We start from the raw sequence: 20,725 nt of genomic DNA on the forward strand, positions 1-20,725 counted from the left end.
ATGCCCAGAACTCTCTCTCTCCCCCCTCTCTCACTCTCTCGATCGATCGATCGAGATCAAAAAAGTATAGAACTTAAGACACAACCAGGTCTCACACCTGCACCTACATTGAAAAAACTGCGATGCCTCTCAGACCTTGAACTGCTGAAGTTACAGAAGAATACAATGTTTTTTAAATATTAATAAATTTGGACAAAATTTCCTTATTGAAAAGCTTTAGATATATTATAATCTTGGTTGTAGGTTATTTTTGTGAACTGAAACACTAATTGTGTTTTACGTTGTATATTTATGGCATAAAAAAAATAAAAATGCATAGCGATTGAAATATATTACATAAAAACTAATTAATGTTTTAGTTCACAAAAATAAGCAACAACCTAACCACCAAATTAAATTAATAAAAAGAAAAAGAGATACAGATAACTTTTTGCACTTTACATGCAGCTTGAGATTTATAATATTGGATACAATAAAAATGTTATCCAGTGCAGAATACCCCCTTTGAACTCATATATTAGATTTTTATCATTCTATATTATTGTTGCATGAGCCTGGAATGGCCCCACCTTTGGTAATGCGCATAATGTTCCCCGTTGAACTTTTAAGCTGCATTTATGGAGAGTTGAAATTATAAGCCTTCTTAACTTTTAAGCCCTTTAACTTTTAATACCTGTTTATAATGTGTTTGTTTAGATTAAATCTCACCCAAAAATCAGTAAAAATAAAATAAATTTCTTCTTCTTTTTACTTCATTTCAATTTTTTTAAGTGTGTACGTTTACTTATAATAACAACATTATTTTCAACACTTTTTAATTTCAAGAATTATTATTATACTAATGAAAATTTATTCTCTCTTTTAGCTGTTATCACAGGCAGAGGGTGTTGATGATGCCCATCATTAAACTTTTCCCGCTTTTTGTCGTTTGATAACAGCTTTTTCGCGATAAGAGAGAATAATCCCAGTTTCTTAAAAGTTTTAGCAAATATTTGTTAATATCGGAACTGGGGAAAAGGCCAGCCTGTGTCTCGACATTTTCAATTAATCAGTAAAAGTAAGTTTATTATTATTTTTCTGTAATTATTCGATTTTTTATTTTCGATGGTTTCTTACTTATCTATGATGTTCATACTGTTCTTGTATGATTTTAAACTCTGTGAAATATGTATAATATTAGCTCAGAAGAAGACTTAATACGTCTATAGTTTAATAGAAATAAATTTACATTTTAATTGATCAGCCAGATAAAACAATGGATGTAAACAATGTTTCTAGATATGATTAAACTTTCAATTACAAAGTTAGTGATAAATGTAGCTTAATCATTTTGCCTCGGTACAGGCAGAACAAAATGAATGAAAGCATCCAATCTATTGGTTTGTTCCCCTACAACCCTCAAGAAGAAATGTCTCAATAACAGTAATGAATTGTTCGACATTATTATTGATTCAAATATCTACATTCTTGTCTCTTTACAAGGAATTAGAAGCTTCATGTTTGATTTCCAGAAGCCCGATTTGACGTTCTCTCCTTGCATGAACTAAGATGGGCTTTTAAGCTAAGATTTTACATGTAAATTCAGCTGTGTGGAATAGTAGCTTTGGTGTATGCTCCCTGTGCAATTCTTGTTCCGTCGAGGCTGTTTTACTTTCCCAAGGAAGGTGGGAATTATTGCGGTTCTTGAAAGGCTCTAATAATTGGCGCTTGATTTAGTATGCTAAACATGCTTGGAGCTACAGACACGAATTGATTAGAGAATTTCATTTTTAAATTTTATTCTTTCATTGTTATTGAGCTATCAAAAATTTTTGAATAGACCTCATTTTTAATACTTGTACACTAATTTATTTTTATTGTATTTTTTTAGTATGTTTTTTCTTTTCTTCTCTCTCTCTCTCTCTCTCTCTTCTCTTTTCTCTTTTCTCTTCTCTAATACTTATTTTGTACATATATTTGTAAAGCAATGACCTCTGGCCGACGGATCAGATAATCCATGTCCATAGTGCTTTTGTTCTTTAATTTCACAAAAATAAGTTTTAATTTTCTTTTAATAAAGCAATTATTATTATTATTATTATTCAACATGGATTTTGGGCAGAATGTTAGTCCTTTGCTAGATGTAATCAATACTTCATTCATTTAATATTTCTTAATATGCAGTGTGATAAATCTGAAGTGTCTGTCATTTACCAAATATCAGCAAGGAAAAGAAGACCAAAAGGTTTGGAAAGATCCAAACTGCACGGTCAAATAAGCTTAGGTTCAGTTTTGCGGTGGTCAGATTTTTGCTTTTCACATTGTAACTCGTATCGCAAATTGTCGCTAACAAATGTGTCGAAAATACACAACTTACAAAACTCTTGTGTTATACAGTTTTTGACCAATCAGATGATTATTGTCATTTGCTTGCTTGAATTTCATTGCTTTAAACGCAGATGAATGATTTTCCATTTGACAATGTCCATGAGGGTGTCGATTCATTATTTGTCTCTTGTTTATTTACTTTTTCAAACTAGACAATAATTGGAAAAGTAATATGTAAAATGTTTGCATAGATAAAGACTCCATATTTCTAAAATATATAATTTAAACTTCAATTGATCAACCAGATAAAATATTATTTAAAGTATTAATTCATATATGTTTAGCAGTTATAATTGACCATATTAATTATTTCAATTAATTGTATATTTTACTTAAGGTGTTTTAGAGACTCACTTGTTTGGGATGAAAAAGTAGTGTCATGAGTTGGATTCTAACCCTCTAGAAAATATGACAAAAAAAACAAAAAAAAGGGAAAATTCAAAAGGTTGTAGGTTGAGGTGGGGAGTTGGTGTCCGAGTGGATTGAAGTCACGACAGCTCAAGTCGTTAGAATTGCAGCATATTCAGCTGAATGTTATGGGTTCGAATCCTGCTCGTGACACTAACTTTTCATCTCAACCAAGCCCTTAGGTATATTAAAAAACATGAGAAAGATCTTGCTCCTCCAAACCTTTGGATTAGCAGTAATTTTGTTTATTTGGTTTCAATCATTTTACCCATTCTTTACCCAAGAAGATTAGCAAAATGAACCAAAATGCCTAAAAAATTGATTTGTCACTTCATAAACCTCAAAAAGAAATCTCACAATAACAGGAATGTATTGTTTGGTTTTGCAGTGGTCAGGTTTTTGCATTTTAAATTTTAACTCCAGTTACAGATAAGAAATGATTTAAAACCTCTTGGGTTAATCGATTTTTGATCAGATGAATAATTGTCAATTTTAGTTTTAAATAGATTTTTTTATTTGACAGTGTCTACGAGGGATTTGATTTATGACTGCAACCTGGAAAAATGGGCGAGCTCTCTCGGCTTTCCTGATGTGGATGATCCGCTGTTTAAGGAGAATTGGAGAAAGTGTGTGGCATTGATATAAAAGTCATTTAGTGACATATTTATTTATAGATTAAAATAAGTGATTTTTTAAAGATTGGCTTGCCCAAGTATGAGGAGTGAATGGCGTCATTTGACTTCCACGATAGTATCACAGCAGAAAGCAGCTACTATTAAGAAGCAATTACTTCTATACAAATTAACAACCAGCAATAATTCAAATAATGGCAAATTGGTAAAAACAACCATTACATCTGATTACAAGAGTGTACAATGTCATTACTCTAAAAATAATTAAAGAAAATTCAAAAGATGCAATACTGGATTGTCTTGTCCAACTTGGCTTCAGCCATTTATGTTATTTTTAAACATATTTATTAACACATACTTTTCATACAATTTTACAGAAAAAAATGAACAGCGTGAAAGACCTAGTGACTTACGAGGAATTGAAACCATTGAGAAATAAGTTGGCAAGCCTAGATTGCAAGATAAACATCATTTTGGATGATATGAAAGAGTTAGAGTCCAAACTGGAGGCTCGAAGTATGCTGAAATATTTCCTCTATTTATTCGTTTTATGACAATTAACAACAATTAATAATAATTTCAGGCAAGATTAACAAGGAGTGCTTGGAGGGGAAGCGTCACAACCAGAATAAAATTAAAACCCTTCAATTAAAAAACAAAGAAATTGAGAATGATATATTTTCAGTGAGGACAATGCAGAAATTGGCTTTGGAACTATCCGACAAAAAGATTAGCGGTGAAATTTCCAAGGTAAATTTATCTAAATGTAAATTTTCTATTGTAATAATCTTTCGTGGTCTGGAAGTTCTCCCAGAAATAATCACAATAATCATCAATACAGTGATAGTATAAGATATGAGTGCTCCAAAGTATGAGTTTTCTTAGATACAAGTTCAAATTTAGTTTTAAGTTATGAGCCATAATTTGAGACACGAACTATTCCACAACCACCACTCGATTCAGATCCCCATGCACTTCCTTGTTCATTTCACACCACACTTACCCTCTTGGCAGAAGCATTGCTGTCATACTACTTTATTTTTTTTTTAAATATATATATATTTTTTGTTGTAAAGTATAATAAAGTATAATTCATTGTCATTTGTATAAGAAAGTATGCAAAAGGAAAGTGAGTGTACCAATTTATTTTTTTATTTTTTGCACATTGAAAAATTATAGAAATATAGAAGCTAATTGGGTTCACCAAACGTTTTTTTTTTTTTTTTAATCGATAAAGTTTATTCACGTTTTAGTTGTATGAGATTTTGTTGCTGTTTTGTTTGACCTACATGCTAAAATAGTTTTAGTTTTATCACTCAGAAGTTGTTTTTTAATTTTTATTTTTCTTGTATGGATAGAAATTAATCTTAGTTTAACATAATTGTAGTGTAAGCGGGTCTATTTTTGTTAAGCTCTTCACCTAGAACCCGAAAGTTGGCAGTTCATACCCATATCAGGCCATATATTTTTCCCATTTTTCTCTCCTTTTTATTAATTTTTTCCCCTTTCCATTTGTACTTTTTGTCTTATTCTTCCATTCCTCTAAAATAATGTGATAGCTGAAAAATTATTTTACCTCAAACTGGAACTCACCTTTTCTCAATTGAGCTGTATGCATCTGCTACACTAGAACCACTAGGAGAGTTCTGGGTGTAATATATACATACATTTGTATTTAGTTGGTTTAATTCTTCTTCTTCTTATTATTATTATAACAAAATGGAATTGTTTTTATGAGTTTATTATGCTATTTTGCTTATGTTAAAATGTTTCACTTAGTGAAGGTATTTATTAGCATGATTACACAGATTGTGCAATGTAACAAATAAGGTACAATTAATTAAGGTTTTTAGCTGAGATAAAAAAGTCAATGGCACGAGCGGGATTCGAACCCATTATGAAACTAGTGAATTTAATAAGTTTAAATATGAAGTATCCTTCACTAAAGCTCAAAAGGCCATTTCATTTGTCGCCGAGAATCAAATTGATTACACGACATTATAAAAATTACAAAAAGGAGGGAAATTTCAAAAGGTGTGGTTGAGATGGGAAGTTGGTGTCCGAGTGGATTGAGGTCACGATAGCTCAAGTGGTAGAGCAGCGGCGTATCAAGCCGAAGATCGTGGGTTCGAATCCTGCTCGTGCCATTGACTTTTTTATCTCAGCTAAAAACCTTAATTAATTGTATGATATTAATTGGTCAAGCGGACCAGGAAACTAGTGAATTTAGTAAGAAATAAGTGAGGTTTATTGTGGAATACTAACTACCCAATTGATTACATGATTCAAGAATTTAGTTGTTCGATTGAATATATTTATTTAAGAATTAACAAAAAAATATATTCAGATTATCAATTGCATGCGTTCGGAGCAGAAATTATCTAGTTAATTTTGATAGAGAAGCGATATTGATTTGGCAAGACCAGGGTGTACTTCCAGACTTTTAAAATCACAGATAATTTAATCATTTTTTTTATAAATAATTTTCAGGAGGAAACCCCTTGGTCTAAAGAAGTTAAAGCGACTGTAAAGAGCCTTACACCAGGTCATGAATTAGAGGAGATGATCAAAAGAATGAAAAGCGCCTTGTGTAATAAAATCAACTGTTCCAGCACCAAATGGTATTTATTTTTTTTAATTTTATTTAGCACATAAAAATACATAAATAAAACTGAAAATAATGATTTCACTTTATCTATAAATAATGTAACACTTCTCACCAGAAATGTTGGAACATTCATTAATTTAAACAGTTCTGAAATTTTTTCCTGTGATTTATGGGGTGAACTTGTAATTTGGTCGTTACTGATCATTGTCAGAGGCATTTCAGCAGCCATCGTTAGATCTATTATTATTGAGGATCTGACAGACCAACCCAGCAAGGATAGGCAGACAAAAGTGATCGGTGATAACCAAATTACAATTTAAACGATATACAATGGAAACAAGCTTACCATTTATTTATTTCTTATTACATTTCTGTATAAAAAAATAGATATTGAAAAACTCCTTCAAACAATTAAAGCCAATAATTGAAAATTCCTCTCGCGTTCTAGATCATAAGTTTAGATTTTACTTCTTAAAAGCAGTGCATTATTCATTTTGAGCAGGATACATTGCCAGCTGAGAAAGCTAAAAATCCTCCCATCCTTATTATTCATTCTTTCAGTCATACCTATCAAATGGATATTAACAGGAAATAAAATATCATTTATATCACTGACTGCATAGGTGTCTTTCAAGGGAGCATCCTTGGCCTGTTGTTTTTTACAATATACCCACTAAATATTCCCATTTTAACAATATAATATGTTGTGTATCTTATTACAGTAAATAGATGTGTAAAATTGGATAAATCTCTACTGAATTTGTGAAATTTTGTTTTAAGAGGTACAGTGTAAAGAAAATGTGGTCTTTTCTGTTTATCAAATTTTGGAATTTCACCATCTTCATTGGTGGGTTGAATATGGCTAAATGGCCAAACTCAGCTGACAGAGCAAAGAAGGATGATTGATCGAAAACGACCAAACTATGCGGTTTAAGGTTCATATTAAATATAAATGCTAACCACACCACTCGATGTTTTTCAGCCAAAGTAGACTTGAAATTTTGTTCGAACTTGATAAGGAACACGTAAAGCGTTACTCAGATTTAGAGATTCTTAAAAAAATCCATGCTGCAAAGGAGGAAAAGCTTAATTCCATATTGAAAAAAATATATGACAAGATGCTAAATGTAAAGCAGTTTCACTTATTGTAGTTCTTCTGTATTCTACAAAACTTTCTTTTTCCAGAATGAAAATGAAAGATACTGTTTTAGTGCTAAAAAATTCCTTGTAGAGAAACTCACTGACACAGTCAGAGAAACAGGCAAGCTGGCAGCTTTGGAGCAGAGCATGTGCACTTTGAAAAACACCAATGAAGAGGTTGAGCTCAAATACAAAACAGAAAAAGAAAACATAGGCGAAGTGGAATCTATTATAGTACGTTGATTATCTTGTGCACATATTTTCCTGGCCTAAAAATTAAAATTTTCTCAAAGACAGTTTAATGGCATTTAAATGTTTTAAATTATGATAAACAATTTTTGATGGCTATAAAAAATAGTTAACTGGATCTGATGAAAATATCCCACATATGTACTAACTGTTATCATTTGATTAATTAATATGTAATTTAAAAAATTGTTATTTAAAACGGAATTGAATATAGAGTAGCAAAATTAATTTTATTGTTCATTTTTTAGGAGAAAAAATTTCAAAAACTAAGGTTTTACTGTTCCATTGACATCGATTTGTTCTCAAAAAAAGTTTTGGACTTAGAAAGGTTAATGAAGAAGGAAGTTTCTGAGTTCAAAATCATTGAAAGTATTAGCACGGTCATTCCAACATCAAAACAAGCTTATCCTGAGCAATTAAAACTCTTTCTGGAATATTATTTGGTCAGGTATAGATTATCATTTGATCGACTTATTAAAAAAGAAAAAAAAAAGATTATATAAATTGGCACATATTTTCAAGGAATAACACAACAATAGTAGACAACGTACCTCAGTCGTTAACGGATTACGCCGTTTTCCAGATGCTTTTGCAGAAAATCGAGGAACACCAGGCGCTTTGTCGGGTTTTGAGCCAGAACGAAAAACATACTTTTGGCATGTATTTTGTTTATTGCCAAAGAGAAATGCCTCTTTATAACCTACATTCCCTCTTTTTAGATGTCGACGTATTCAATAAAATCGAGAAAAGTGTGGAAGAGAATGAGAAAAGAATTTTGAAAAGGATAAGTGAAATCGAGTGCCAATTGTCTGCATCAAAATGCCTGAACAACAAAAACGCCTTGGCTTTAAAGTTTTGGTATAGCGAATTTCTACCTCATATTTATTTGTGTGCAAATGATGATTGTTTGATTTTTCTCAGGATGCAACAGCCGTTTGCAGATCATTTACCAGGACATCCAGAGTATAATGATATCAAAAATAGATTCAAGAAAGCAATACAACAGAAGTATCACAATGATAGAAATAATTAAAACATTTATTAATGATTAAGTAAATAGTTAACATGAAATATAACTTGCAAAAAATTTATATAAAAACAAAATTTGTTGTCATAATGTAATATAGCCAAAGATAATACATTGAAAAAAAAAAAAATTAGAACTGTACAGCAATATCAATCCCAGGAATAAATTAATAAAATTAACACTCAGAAAAGTATAAGAAAAAATTACAAATGTTATACCATATGAGTCAAATTAAAGTTGATCATAACACTTGATATATGTGGTGATTAGTGACCGTTAATTAATAATTATTCAGAAATCGTGAGATGCGGTCTGGTGTGATGTAGGTTTCAGAAAAACATTTTCTTTATCAGGCCAACGTTTCAATCTTTATTGAGATCGAAACTTTGGCACAATAAAGAAAATGTTTTTTGAAACGTACATCACACCAGACCGCATCTCACGATTTCTGAATAACACTTGATATATATTTTTACCTTTCTTTGAGAACATGATACAGTTTTTATACCAGTATTTTTAATTTTTTAAACATTCACAAAAAATTTTTATATTGCTAACGAAACAGTATTAAGAAATTTTACTTAGAATGGTCGTACTCAGGTCTGATCTCACGTCATTTCACAACCTATATTGTTCATTTACTAATGCTTTTATCTTATACTTTTGTTTCACTATCACATCAAATTCTACTCCTAGATTAATTAATTTTAACATAAATTTTAGCCCTTTAGCACGACAGTGCTCAGTTCTGATTGATTACGGAGAAAGTATTCTTTGCTAACATTTTCCAATTTATCTTTCTTCTTAAATCAAGTAGATTCTATATTTTATGAGCTTCATAAATATATTGAAAGTTACAAGGGAAAAAATTTCTTTGGGTCTTTGGGCACTGACTACGTTTTTTCACCCAATCACATTTTGTGATATCTAGGCTTCATTTCATATTCTATATTGATCACATAATGCTTTCTTCAACTTTTTTTTTCTGTTGTCAGATCACATTCTACTTCTTACTTAACGTCGAATTTGGTTTTTTTGCATGACCAGGCTCAGGTCATATTGATTAAAGAGAAAATGTTCTTTTGCTAATGAATTCAAATTTAACTTTTTCCTTAAATCAAGTACATAGATTCTGGTTTTATGAAGTCAAAAAAATATTGAAAATGGCAGAAAAAAACTTGTTTGGTACTAGTATGTCAGTGCTAAGTTTCACCTCACAATAAAAATGTTTGCTAATGCTTACAAATTTAATTTTTTCCTTACATTAACTTGATTTTATAGTTTATTGGCTTCAAAAATATTGAGTGACAAACTGGATGAGAGTATAATTGAATTTTTTTTCTTGAGTTTAAGGGATTGGCAAAATTTTTGATCAGAGAAATGTTTTACTAGATGTTCTTTTTGATTCTAATGTTTGAAGTTAAATTGTTGAAAATTATTGACTCTGCTATCGAAGCAAAAGAATAAGCAGAGTATTTATAGTTTTGGGTATGGGTTTGAAATTGAAAAAAGGGTGGGGAAGAAGGTCAAAATTTAAAAATAACGCGTCAAGCCCCGCGCTTATCGGGTATCGGCACCGGCCGTGGGACGGAGAACGGGATCGATCCAACTGAATAGAAGACCAGTCACCAGCCGGCAGCGGAACTCCAGCTGTTTTTCAGCTGAACCGGAACAATCAATCGGCCGGAGAGGTTTTTTTTTTTTCAAAAACGGCTCAACCGCAGAGCCACATTTACATTTCACACAGACACCCGACCCACACAAAAACCCGTTCTGAACACAAAAATCCCAAAACAGAAGAGACAGGACAAGCCAGAAGATGATCAGCTACTGATTTCCGGCGAGCTCGGACCGACGGACTTTTCGACCGCCAGCCGGCTTCGGGACGAGCGGGATCCGCTGCCAAACATTTTTCAACGCCCACGACAAAAGTGGAAGAATTTTTTCGGCCTTTTCTTCTCGTAAGTAAGTAAAAAAAAATTCTCTTCCTTGCCTCCCGAAACTTCTCCCTGCAATTATTTTCATTTGCAAATTAAACTTTAATTTTTTTTCTCTCTTCTACCGCTTTTGTTTCTTCCGTATGACACATGACCTCTGATATGTATATACTTTAGCATGATTTTTTTAAAGTTCTAATATTGCTCACAAAAAAAATCAGAAATTCTTTTTTTATATTAAAACTATCTATTTATAAACTTTTCAACTGATCAATTTAATATCATAAAAGTCTAGGTTTTAAAAATTGGACGATGTATCCAAAAGTTAAAACGATTTTATTATTTACTTTCTTAATTATTGTATATTGTTAAAGTATTAGTTTTAAATCTTGCCCTTCCCAAAAAAAAAAAAAAAGACTAATTCCCTTTTTTATATATTCTAAAATCGATTTATTTATGAATCTTTCAATTAACCATCACAATCTCATAAATGTCTATGTTTGAGTAATTAATATATTTATTTTAAAGTTAAAACAATTTTATTATTTGCTTTCTTAATTATTGAATATTTTTAAAGTGATAGTTCTAAATATATAGAGATATATTATATATTCTTGTCAATATTTCAACTGAACAACTTAATCTCATAAAAGTCTAAGTTTTAAAAATTGGACACTGTATCCAATTTAATTCAATTTTTTTGTCCAATTTAATTTCATTTTTTTTTGCAAGTCCAACACTCAAAAAAAATCACAAATTTTCTTTTTACATTATAAACTATAACTAAATAATATAATAAACTATAAACTTTATATTATAAATCTTTCAACTGACCAACTCAATCTCATCTAGGTTCAATTAATTGCTCATTGTATTAATACATTTATTTTAAAGTTAAAACAATTTAATTTAACATGAGTTTGATGAATCACTGTATCAATAATTCTAATTTTTAAGCCAAAAGTTTAATTTATTTACTTTATTAATTAATTTAATTCATTGATTTAAATACTTTTTTTTAAAAGAAAACACATAAAAATTAAATTTTGAATGGTACACCAAGTATAATGGCATGGCTAATGCCGTCTGCAAGAGATTAATGTAATTGTTTTGAAAGTCTAAGTTCTAAATCTTTCCCATATTATAAGAAAAAATAAAAAATTATCTTTTTTATATTATAAATGATCTATTTATCTATTTTTCAACTCACCAACTCAATCTCGTAAATGTCTAGGTTCTAAGAATGGCTCGCTGTATCCAGTTTAATTTAATTTTTTTTGTCCAGGTTAATTTAATTTTTTGGAATGTCCAAGTTACAAATCTAAAATGCTAGGTTTGTTGAATTACTCGCAATATCAATAATGCTATTTTTAAGCCAAAAGTTTTAATTTATTTACTTTATTATTATTTAATTTTTTCCTTAAATGATATTTGTTTATTTATAATTTACTTTATTATTAATTTAATTTTTTTGCAAGTCTAAGTTCTAATTCTTGCCCACACCAAAAAAAAATCATAAATTTTCTTTTTTATATTATAAACTATTTATTTATCAATCTTTCAACTGACCAACTCAATCTCATAAAAGTCTAGGTTTGAGTAATTGCAATTTAAAATGGTAGTTCTAAATCTTGCCCATACCAAATGGAAAAAAAATCACAAATTCTCTTTTTTATTATATCATAAAAAATCTTTCAACTGATCAGCTCATGTCATAAAAGTCCAGGTTAATTTAATTTTTTTGAAAGTCCGAGATAAATTTTGTCCATACCAAAAGAAAAAATCAAAAATTCTCTTTTTTATATTATAAACTATCTGTTTGTCAATCTTTCAGCTCACCAACACAAGTTCATAAAAGTCTAGGTTTGGGTAATGCACGAAAAAACCATTTTATTTATCTATTAATTAATTTTAGAATAACAAATACGGCTTCAATAGAGGTCAAGGTTTTGGGAATTCTCTGCATTTTTTTATTTGTTTTAAAATCACAGTTTTCCTGAAATTAGATAAGATATAAAAGCATTCTTTGAATTATATTGTAAACGGTTTTGGCTTTATGAACAATACTATTGTCTTAATCTGTGCCTTTTGAGCTAATTGCTACTTTCTTTAGTCAATCTATGTAGTTTGATGTTTATCTTTATACAAATTAATCATAAAACAACGAACAAAATATTAGTTGGTTTCAGTTGTCTACAATTTATTTGTAAATACCTTTTAAATAAAATACTTTATTATTACAAAAATTTAGTTTACATGAGTGACTTATTTACATTCAAAGTAAATACTTCATGATTTCTACTATCTATCGGAGTTCGTTACAATCTGTTGCCAAACAAAGATTGCATGTACATGACAAAAAAACCATGCTAAGCCATAGTCCACTTAACAAACATCTTCAATCAAATATTATACTTGATTACTATCCCTACCTCTGGACAACCTCTAAAGTTACCCGCACTTTGAAACCTGGCAAGTCCTCATCCAATCCAAACAGTTATGACCTATTAGCCTACTTAGCCTGTTGGCAAGGTATTTGAGTGTGTTATGTTCACCCGCAACTTAAACTCACTTTTACTCCCCATGTTAATGATGAACAAGATCAAAGCAGCTTTTTATTATGTACATTTTATTTACTATGCTTTTTCCTCTGCTCAGTCGCCAGACTAGCCTGTCGCCTGGCAATAAACTTCTCTGTACTGGGTGGTCAGCCCGATGCTCCTGTATGTATGCCTCTCCTAGAGTTTCACAGAGAGGACTAATGCCGCCAGGCTGCAGATGGTGCAGAACAAGTTCTGACCATGCCTCGATATACACAATACAACAAACATGTTGATGGTGATGGAATCAGAGACGTAACCATTAAATTTGTTAAGCAATGCGAAGCTGCCAAATAGGCAATTAGTTTGGACAATAGGAACATGCTCAGGAGAATAAAGAATACTCTCCTATAACCTATGATAGCTGGGAGTGTAATCTTTTTCTCCTAATAGAAAAATGTCATGTAATTATTATTAATTTTTAAGGGTGTTTTAACAGCTAAGGTCATTTCGTGCCCTAACATCCCAAACCTTCTATCTTAGTTTAGCTATGTCCCTTCTAAGTCTTCTATAAAGCTCTGACTCCAAACATTTACTCGTAAACTAATTTATCCTATTGCCATCCAAGCTTTAATTTATCCTAAAATTCTTAATTTGGAAGGCCAAATGTATGCAAAAAACCCATTTTAAATTACATATAAAAAAATCTTTATTTTTTTTATTTTCAAAATTTTTATTTTTTTTAAAAATTAGAATTCTGAATTTTTGTTCTGTAATTTAAACTAATTATTCAGAAATCGTGAGATGCGGTCTGGTGCGATGTAGGTTTCAGAAAAAATTTTTCTTTGTCGTGCCAACGTTTCAATCTTTATTGGGATCATCTTCAGGGCCTGGGATTTACAAACATTGTTTACATTTAACAAATATATTTAGGATGTGGCAAAGTGAATTTCTCTCATNAATATAAGTGTATTGTTTATTTTTTATATATTTTTTATTAATTTATTTTTCTATCTTATCAGATCTTTTGTTGCAGTAATGTTTTGTATTAAAAAAGTGCAATTAGCAGCTCTAAAGGAGGTTGATATCTAAGTGAGCTATGGAAAGATAGGATTTTTTTCAATAAATTGATAACCGACAATTGATATCTTTGTTTGGGGAATGCCTTGAAAAAAAGTTTTAAAAATATAGCTTCGAAATCCAAGGGACCAGGCAAATAATTCAAACTAGGAAAAAGAAAATCAAATTATTAAGAGTTGATATACATTTTTACAAGTTATGTGAATTTTACGTATATAAATTATCATAAAAATAATTAAAAATTGGAAATAGATCGATTATAAAATTGAACATTGCTATGACCGACCCCCGTACAGACGGACCTCGGTCACTAAATTAGTTTCTATGCTTTGCAAATTTAGGGTATTTTACGGTATTTAACGGTTCTTAACTCCTTCGACCTTGCTCCAAAAGTGGAAGCCAATGAAGGCATGAATATTTTGCTTCCTTTTTTTTTTTTTTTTTTTTTTTTAAATTTTTATTTACCTAATCTAAAATATATAAAATCCCCTTGCTGATTATTAATCCTTTTGAATACATTTTATAATAAAAACAAATACAATAAAAATAATATATGGAATATTTTTTTATTTCCATTTCGATATAAAGAATGCTCTTTCTTCCCCTGCTACGAATTGTATCAACAAAATATATAAAAAAAATTTCAATTTAGCAAAGTACTGGCTGAGGAGTTGGTATTATCAAAAAATTGAATTAACAAGTTTACTATATTTGTTGAAAATTCTAAGCAAATAAATTTCAATATTTTTTACATCAATTTTTATGGCAGTTAAGAAATTGCAAAAACAAAGGCTGATAACCAAATTTAAAACAAAATTAAAAGTATTATTCTATAGGTATCTATTAATTTATTGTAATTAATCCTTATTTAATCAACCTAATAGTTTTCTTGATTTGAAGAAAACCTTTTTTGATCATAAATTATAATAAAAAAATGTTAATTGAACGTTGAAGAATGTTAATGCCAGGTCTTTGTTGGAAAAATGCTTACTTTTTATCACGTGGTTGTGATAGAATAATTAAATTCAGAGAATATTTGATAAGATTGGCCAATTATTAACTTTTTGTTTTTAAAATAATTGTGTGCTCATTTAACTTTCTAGTTGGTCAGTTGTTCAATTTTAATATATTAATTATTTTAAAAAGTTATCAGAATCATCAAGATTTTGTAGGCTATCAGTTTTAGTAAAACTTGTCTTGTCTGCCTTGAACGGTAAAGTTTGGCAAGTTCTAAACTACTCGTAAATAAATTTTTGCCTATATATTATACCATTCATTCCATTAGTTTCCCTCATCATCCTAATCTATACAAATAACAATGGGTCAACACTCCGCCATACATTCAGTCGTATAATAATTTCCGTCACACAAAACTTTGATATATAATTGTCATGGACCAAGGAGTCCCGTAACTTCTTACCAGAAGGGTCTTGGAAAGATTTGAGTGAACGATGCACTCAGGCCATCTTGAAGGTAGAATCTATCAAAGCGAGAAAGAGGGAAAATCAGGCCAGAAAAACATCTGTGAAAATAATATTAGGTAGGACTTATTTGGGCACTTGTAAATTTGTAAGATTATATTTATTTTATTTTAATCTATTTTATTTTGAACCCTTTTCTGTTTCTACATCTGGGAAATAGGTTCTAGGGGAGGAAGGGTGTCAAACCGGTAGCAGAGCATTCCCACTTTTCCATCACTAATTGGAAGAAAAAAATATATAAAGATAATTTAGTATTTTTTAGTTAATTAGAAAGAAAATTTTTGTTTAGAGTTGGACAATTTTTAAAAATTCCCTATTGTAAATAACTGCATGATCTTTAGAATTTTTAGGTGTAAGAAGTTTTTTTTCTTTTTTTACTAGGTAGTTGTTAGGTACTAGCTTAGCTTGACACGAAAGTGTGTCCACATCTACCAAAAGGATTTATCTTCTCACTTCATTTAACATTTAGCTATGTTTAGATGATTAAAAAAATTAATTAACTTTTTAATATGGAATTGAACCTTCAAAAATAAAATATAACAATATAGGAAAAAATTGTAAATGTAATAAACTGTTTGGTGTTTAGTGACTGTTAGTTAATGGTCATTTGGGGATTGTGAGATGCGGTCTGGTGTGACGTAGGTTTTAGAAAAACATTTTCTTTATCGTGCTAACATTTTCTTTATCATGCTAGCGTTTCGATCTTTATTGAGCCCTGAAGATGATCTCAATAAAGATTGAAACGCTAGCATGAAAAAGTAAAGTTTTTCTAAAAACTACGTCACACCAGACCAATCTCCAAATAATGTAATAAATATTCACCAGATAAGAATTTCAAGGTTTCCCATTGTGCTTCACTTAATAGAAATCTAAAGAAGCATTTTCATTGCAAATTAATTTTTTTAAATGTCTATACTACAATATTTGTCTTTTACTATCCATATCGATTGTTTAAAACCAATAATTGATAGAATACTCGTTAAAAAGGGTAAAATTCAAACAATTATATCTATTCTGATTTTATTGAATGTTATATGAAGTAATGATAATTATTTTACATTATAATTATTACTACTTTATGTTAAGATTAAGATTAGAAAAGCAGTTGACCTCTTTACAACCTGCATACTGCAACCAGTATTGGTCTGGTCTGCATCTCTATTATTGTCTAGAGTTCCTCATTAAGCTTAAGTATATTTTTTTTCTTTCCAAAAGGTAGATTGGGGATGATGGCCTCATCCCCGATCTACCTTTTGGAAAGGAAAAAATATATATTTAAACTGAGAAGGCTGATCAATCACCAAAGAAAATATTAAGCTTAAGGCTTTTTTAACTCATTGTTCTCATTGTCAAAGCTTTTTCAAGAACTCCCATGTGCGTTAGGCCCGAGCTTTTTTTCTCCCAGGAGTAGGAGAATCTTAGCTTAAGTAAGCCTTTGTACCAACAGTGAATCTATGATGCTGCAGTTTGGTTTGCTTCAAAAGGGCTCAGACGTCCTCATTGAACTTGTCTTGGCCAATTTATCGGTCTCTTCATTGCTCCTCTGCCCTGTGTGCATGGTATCCAGGCAAGGGTAATTTTGTTTTTTCCTAAAGTATGACAGGGCCCTAATACAATCCCAAACGACTCTGGACTTTACCACTGATTTGGTAATTTCCATCAGTTTTCCATCAGTACCACTTGACTGTCTGAGTTGATCACTGTTCTTCTGTTAACAATACGTGGCCAATACTTTATGTTGTAACTGATAAAAATATGTCAAACAACAGAATTTGTTTCAGGATAAACCAAAATGGGCGACAAGAGGTTCAATTTCTACGACAATGTCTGGGACCAGAGTAAATATTCAGGCAGATTTAAATATTTTGCCTGGGTGACAGATCCCAGATTGAACTTTGTTAGCAGCGAATGCCTTGACAGGGCTAAAACCCTCAGAAGTCTATATTTGTAAGCTTTTTAAATTTTGTATTTATTTGATTATGTATATTTTTTAAAATTTAATTTTGCTTGCAGACAGAAACGAGAACCTCCTGGTACAACCCAAGAGCAATTGCTGTACGCAAAGAAGTTGTACGACAGCGCTTTCCATCCAGATACAGGTGATAAGATGAACTTGTTTGGTCGCATGTCTTTTCAAGTTCCGGGAGGAATGCTTATCACTGGTGCCATGCTTACATTTTACAGGTTGATTTTTGTTATTCAAGTTTAATAATACTTAAAAATACTTAAACGTTGTGTTTAAATGGCAGAACTGTGCCCGCTCTTGTTTTCTGGCAATGGGTGAATCAGTCATTTAATGCTCTGGTCAATTACACGAATAGAAACGCAAACTCTCCTCTCAGCGTGAAACAAATGGGGTTCGCGTACGTTACAGCCACTTCAGCCGCCTGCGTCACGGCAATCGGCTTTAAGAATTTCCTCATGAAGAGATCTAATCCATTTATACAGGTTGGTTAGCATAAAAGGTATTTTACTACCAAAATCCCCCCCCCCCAAAAAAAATACTGTTTACTTTTATAGTTCTATAAATTTAAAATTTACTTTTTGGGTTTAGAGGTATGTTCCATTTGCTGCTGTCGCGGCGGCGAACTGTGTCAACATTCCGCTCATGAGGCAAAATGAACTAGTAAACGGCATTGATGTTTATGATGCAAAGGACAAACATGTTGGTGAATCTCGTGTAAGTAATACAACAATTAAATATATTACTTATAAATAATTAAATTACTTTTAATCAATTTTTGTTAACAGGTTGCTGCATTGAAAGGTATAAGTGAAGTTATCCTGTCAAGAATTGTCATGTGTGCTCCGGGAATGAGTACGTATTGTAAAAATTATTTATTGGATGCTTATATTTGCAAAATATATGCTATCCTAAGTAAAGTAAAGTAATCCAATCATACAGAAGGGCTTAATGCCCAACTATCATCAGTTGGGTGTCGAAGGGGGAGTAGCTAACACACACACATTCAGAGTATTTCAGTTGATTGTATGCTAATTTTCTTTTGTCAAACCTCATTAAAAATGGTACTAAAAACTTTTTGGTTTACAAATTCTTAAAAAAATTACACAAATTCTTTAACATTAAAAAAAGGCGTAATAAAATACAATGAAACTTCCTTATAGCTGTCTGTTTGAATGAGTGAGAGCCCACCCAACTTTGCTAAAATTATTTAAAACCTAGATCTACGGTTGGGAAAGCCTGGCATGTCGATATTTTCCTTGACACCCCTTCATTCATGCTAATAAATACATTCACACATAATAATAACCATACTATCATTATCCTAAGTCTCGATAGGTCTATCACATCTGTAGCTATTCGATATTCCACACAGGCCACATCCTTAAACACAATTAACCACTCATGCAAATAAATACATTCACTTCATAAAACTACATTGGTTTGTAGGTGGTGGGTACATGATATTCCATCACTAGCACACCCAGACTATAATGTTCATGCTAATAAATACATTGCTCAAATCAAGGATATTATTTCCATGGAGCAACCATATATATTTATCTGGTTCAGGTTTTGAATCACATTCTTATTATAATCACTACTGTGCTTCAAAAAAATGGTTAAAGTCTGCAGGCATACCACACCTTATTCTTTTGCAGAGATAATTCCTCGCACTATGTTAATATATGTTGTGCATAAAGGGCAGCTTTGTAGTCTTTCTTTGATGAGGAGATGCCCCAGTGTCAGACTGGTGTGGCCTATCACAGGCGTGTCAATATGATTTTTTTTCCTATTTCGTCCACCGTCCATGATTTGACTGACGGTTTTATTTAATATAGTTTATTGATCATGGTGGTCCGTTCTGCCATTCTTTCTAAAAATGATTTTTAAGATTTTTTACATCGCTGGACAAACCGGTGTTTCTGGGTCATGTAGGGACCTTGCTGCTTGTTTGGCTGCCTGGTCATCTTCATTTCTAAAAATATCCCGGATTTCTTTTCCTAGTTTTTTTAAATTAATTTTTTTTTCTCACAAATTTCTTGGATTAGTGGATTTGTGGAGAACATATTACAGATGCTAAGAAGGCACTCAATGCAGACGATATGGTTGTCAGTTATGTGTGGCCGTCCTAATATAGTGCACATCCCATCCCCTTCCTGCCCCTTGATCCGTTAGAATATGTAAATGTTACTTTAAGGGAGGGAATTTATATAAATATGTATGCTTTTTTATTTCTCTGTAAAGGATTGTATTCCATAATAGCTTACCTTCCTTTTGACATTAATGTTTTTGATCACATATTTCTTTTTATGTACACAATGGACATTTAATATATTTTTATTATTTATATCCATTCTAGTAGGTCTTTTTTGTTGAAGAATCAAGAGAGGTGGTTGCTTTATGTTTTCATTTAGAGAGATTTTACTGTACTTGACAAGAAACCGTGTTAAACTGAACTCAAAATACAAAACAATAATCATTATTATAGGTTGAAAGAGGTTGAAAGTAAATTTCCAACATGTTGTTTGCATGTCTGTTTTTACATTCGATCTCTACTATCAATTTTATTTGTTTATCAAATTATTTAATTGAAATGTTATAAAATCATTTATCATTTTTGCTTTTTTAGCCTTGTTACCCGTCATAATGGAAAGATTGGAACGTAATTGTACATTCAAAACAGCGGTTTGGGCCCATGCGCCATTTCAGACCTTGATGTGCGGTGGATTGTAAGTCTGCGATTATTAAGAAAATTTACCAAATTATTGACTGACGGTACATTTTCTTTTCAGTTTGCTATTCATGGTCCCAGCTGCTTGTGCTTTGTTCCCTCAAAGATGGTAAAATTATTTTCTAACGGATGATGGCAATTTTTCCTTGTTAACATTATTTATTACAATTTCAGTTCTTTGAAAACGGATACAATGAGAAAATTCGAGGCCGGCAAGTACTGTCAGATGACGAAGAAATACAGTAACGAAAATCAAATCCCTCCTGTGGTTTATTTTAATAAAGGCCTGTAAATAAAGATCAATTAACCGTAGGCAATAATTAGTTTAGTACTTAATTTTATGGAACCGGTAATAATCTAATCTCATAGATTATATTTTTTAGAAAATGGACTAATGTCCATATTATTTATTTAATATCACATCAAAACTGTTGTACTTTTTATCTGTCCTGTTGATTTTTATTTAAATTATTTAAACGATGCACGTTTTCTTCCCCCCTCAGGTCTACTGAGATCTGTTATTAAGACAATAATAAAATTATTGCACAAATAAAAAATT

General features: G+C 31.0%; 2 protein-coding genes across 5 annotated transcripts; both read left to right on the forward strand.

The window, feature by feature from the left end:
• The first annotated feature begins 909 nt into the window (after positions 1-909).
• LOC106669812 lies at positions 910-8,685 on the forward strand. Its single transcript, XM_014399562.2, has 12 exons — positions 910-1,057; positions 3,299-3,401; positions 3,474-3,612; positions 3,785-3,923; positions 3,991-4,157; positions 5,898-6,028; positions 6,998-7,142; positions 7,201-7,389; positions 7,653-7,852; positions 7,927-8,060; positions 8,124-8,262; positions 8,326-8,685. Coding segments are annotated over exons 1-12 (1,599 nt in total). The 5' UTR covers positions 910-1,056; the 3' UTR covers positions 8,438-8,685.
• Positions 8,686-9,983: 1,298 nt separating this feature from the next.
• Positions 9,984-20,478, forward strand: LOC106669870 (sideroflexin-2). Of its 4 annotated transcripts, none has more exons than XM_014399693.2 (9): positions 9,984-10,396; positions 17,251-17,416; positions 17,483-17,653; positions 17,716-17,917; positions 18,024-18,149; positions 18,221-18,287; positions 20,065-20,164; positions 20,228-20,275; positions 20,341-20,478. In XM_014399693.2, the coding sequence occupies exons 2-9, from the start codon at positions 17,262-17,264 to the stop codon at positions 20,456-20,458; spliced, it is 987 nt and encodes a 328-aa protein (XP_014255179.1). In that variant the 5' UTR covers positions 9,984-10,396; positions 17,251-17,261; the 3' UTR covers positions 20,459-20,478. The 4 variants fall into 4 exon arrangements, with proteins under 4 accessions (XP_014255179.1, XP_014255181.1, XP_014255180.1 ...); XM_014399695.1 differs by having other exon boundaries at positions 9,985-10,396; positions 17,719-17,917; XM_014399694.2 differs by having other exon boundaries at positions 9,996-10,392.
• The last annotated feature ends 247 nt before the right edge of the window (positions 20,479-20,725 follow it).

Source organism: Cimex lectularius, unplaced genomic scaffold (genome assembly GCF_000648675.2).
Source record: "Cimex lectularius strain Harlan isolate CLEC.00 unplaced genomic scaffold, Clec_2.1 scaffold76, whole genome shotgun sequence".
NCBI lineage: Eukaryota > Metazoa > Arthropoda > Insecta > Hemiptera > Cimicidae > Cimex > Cimex lectularius.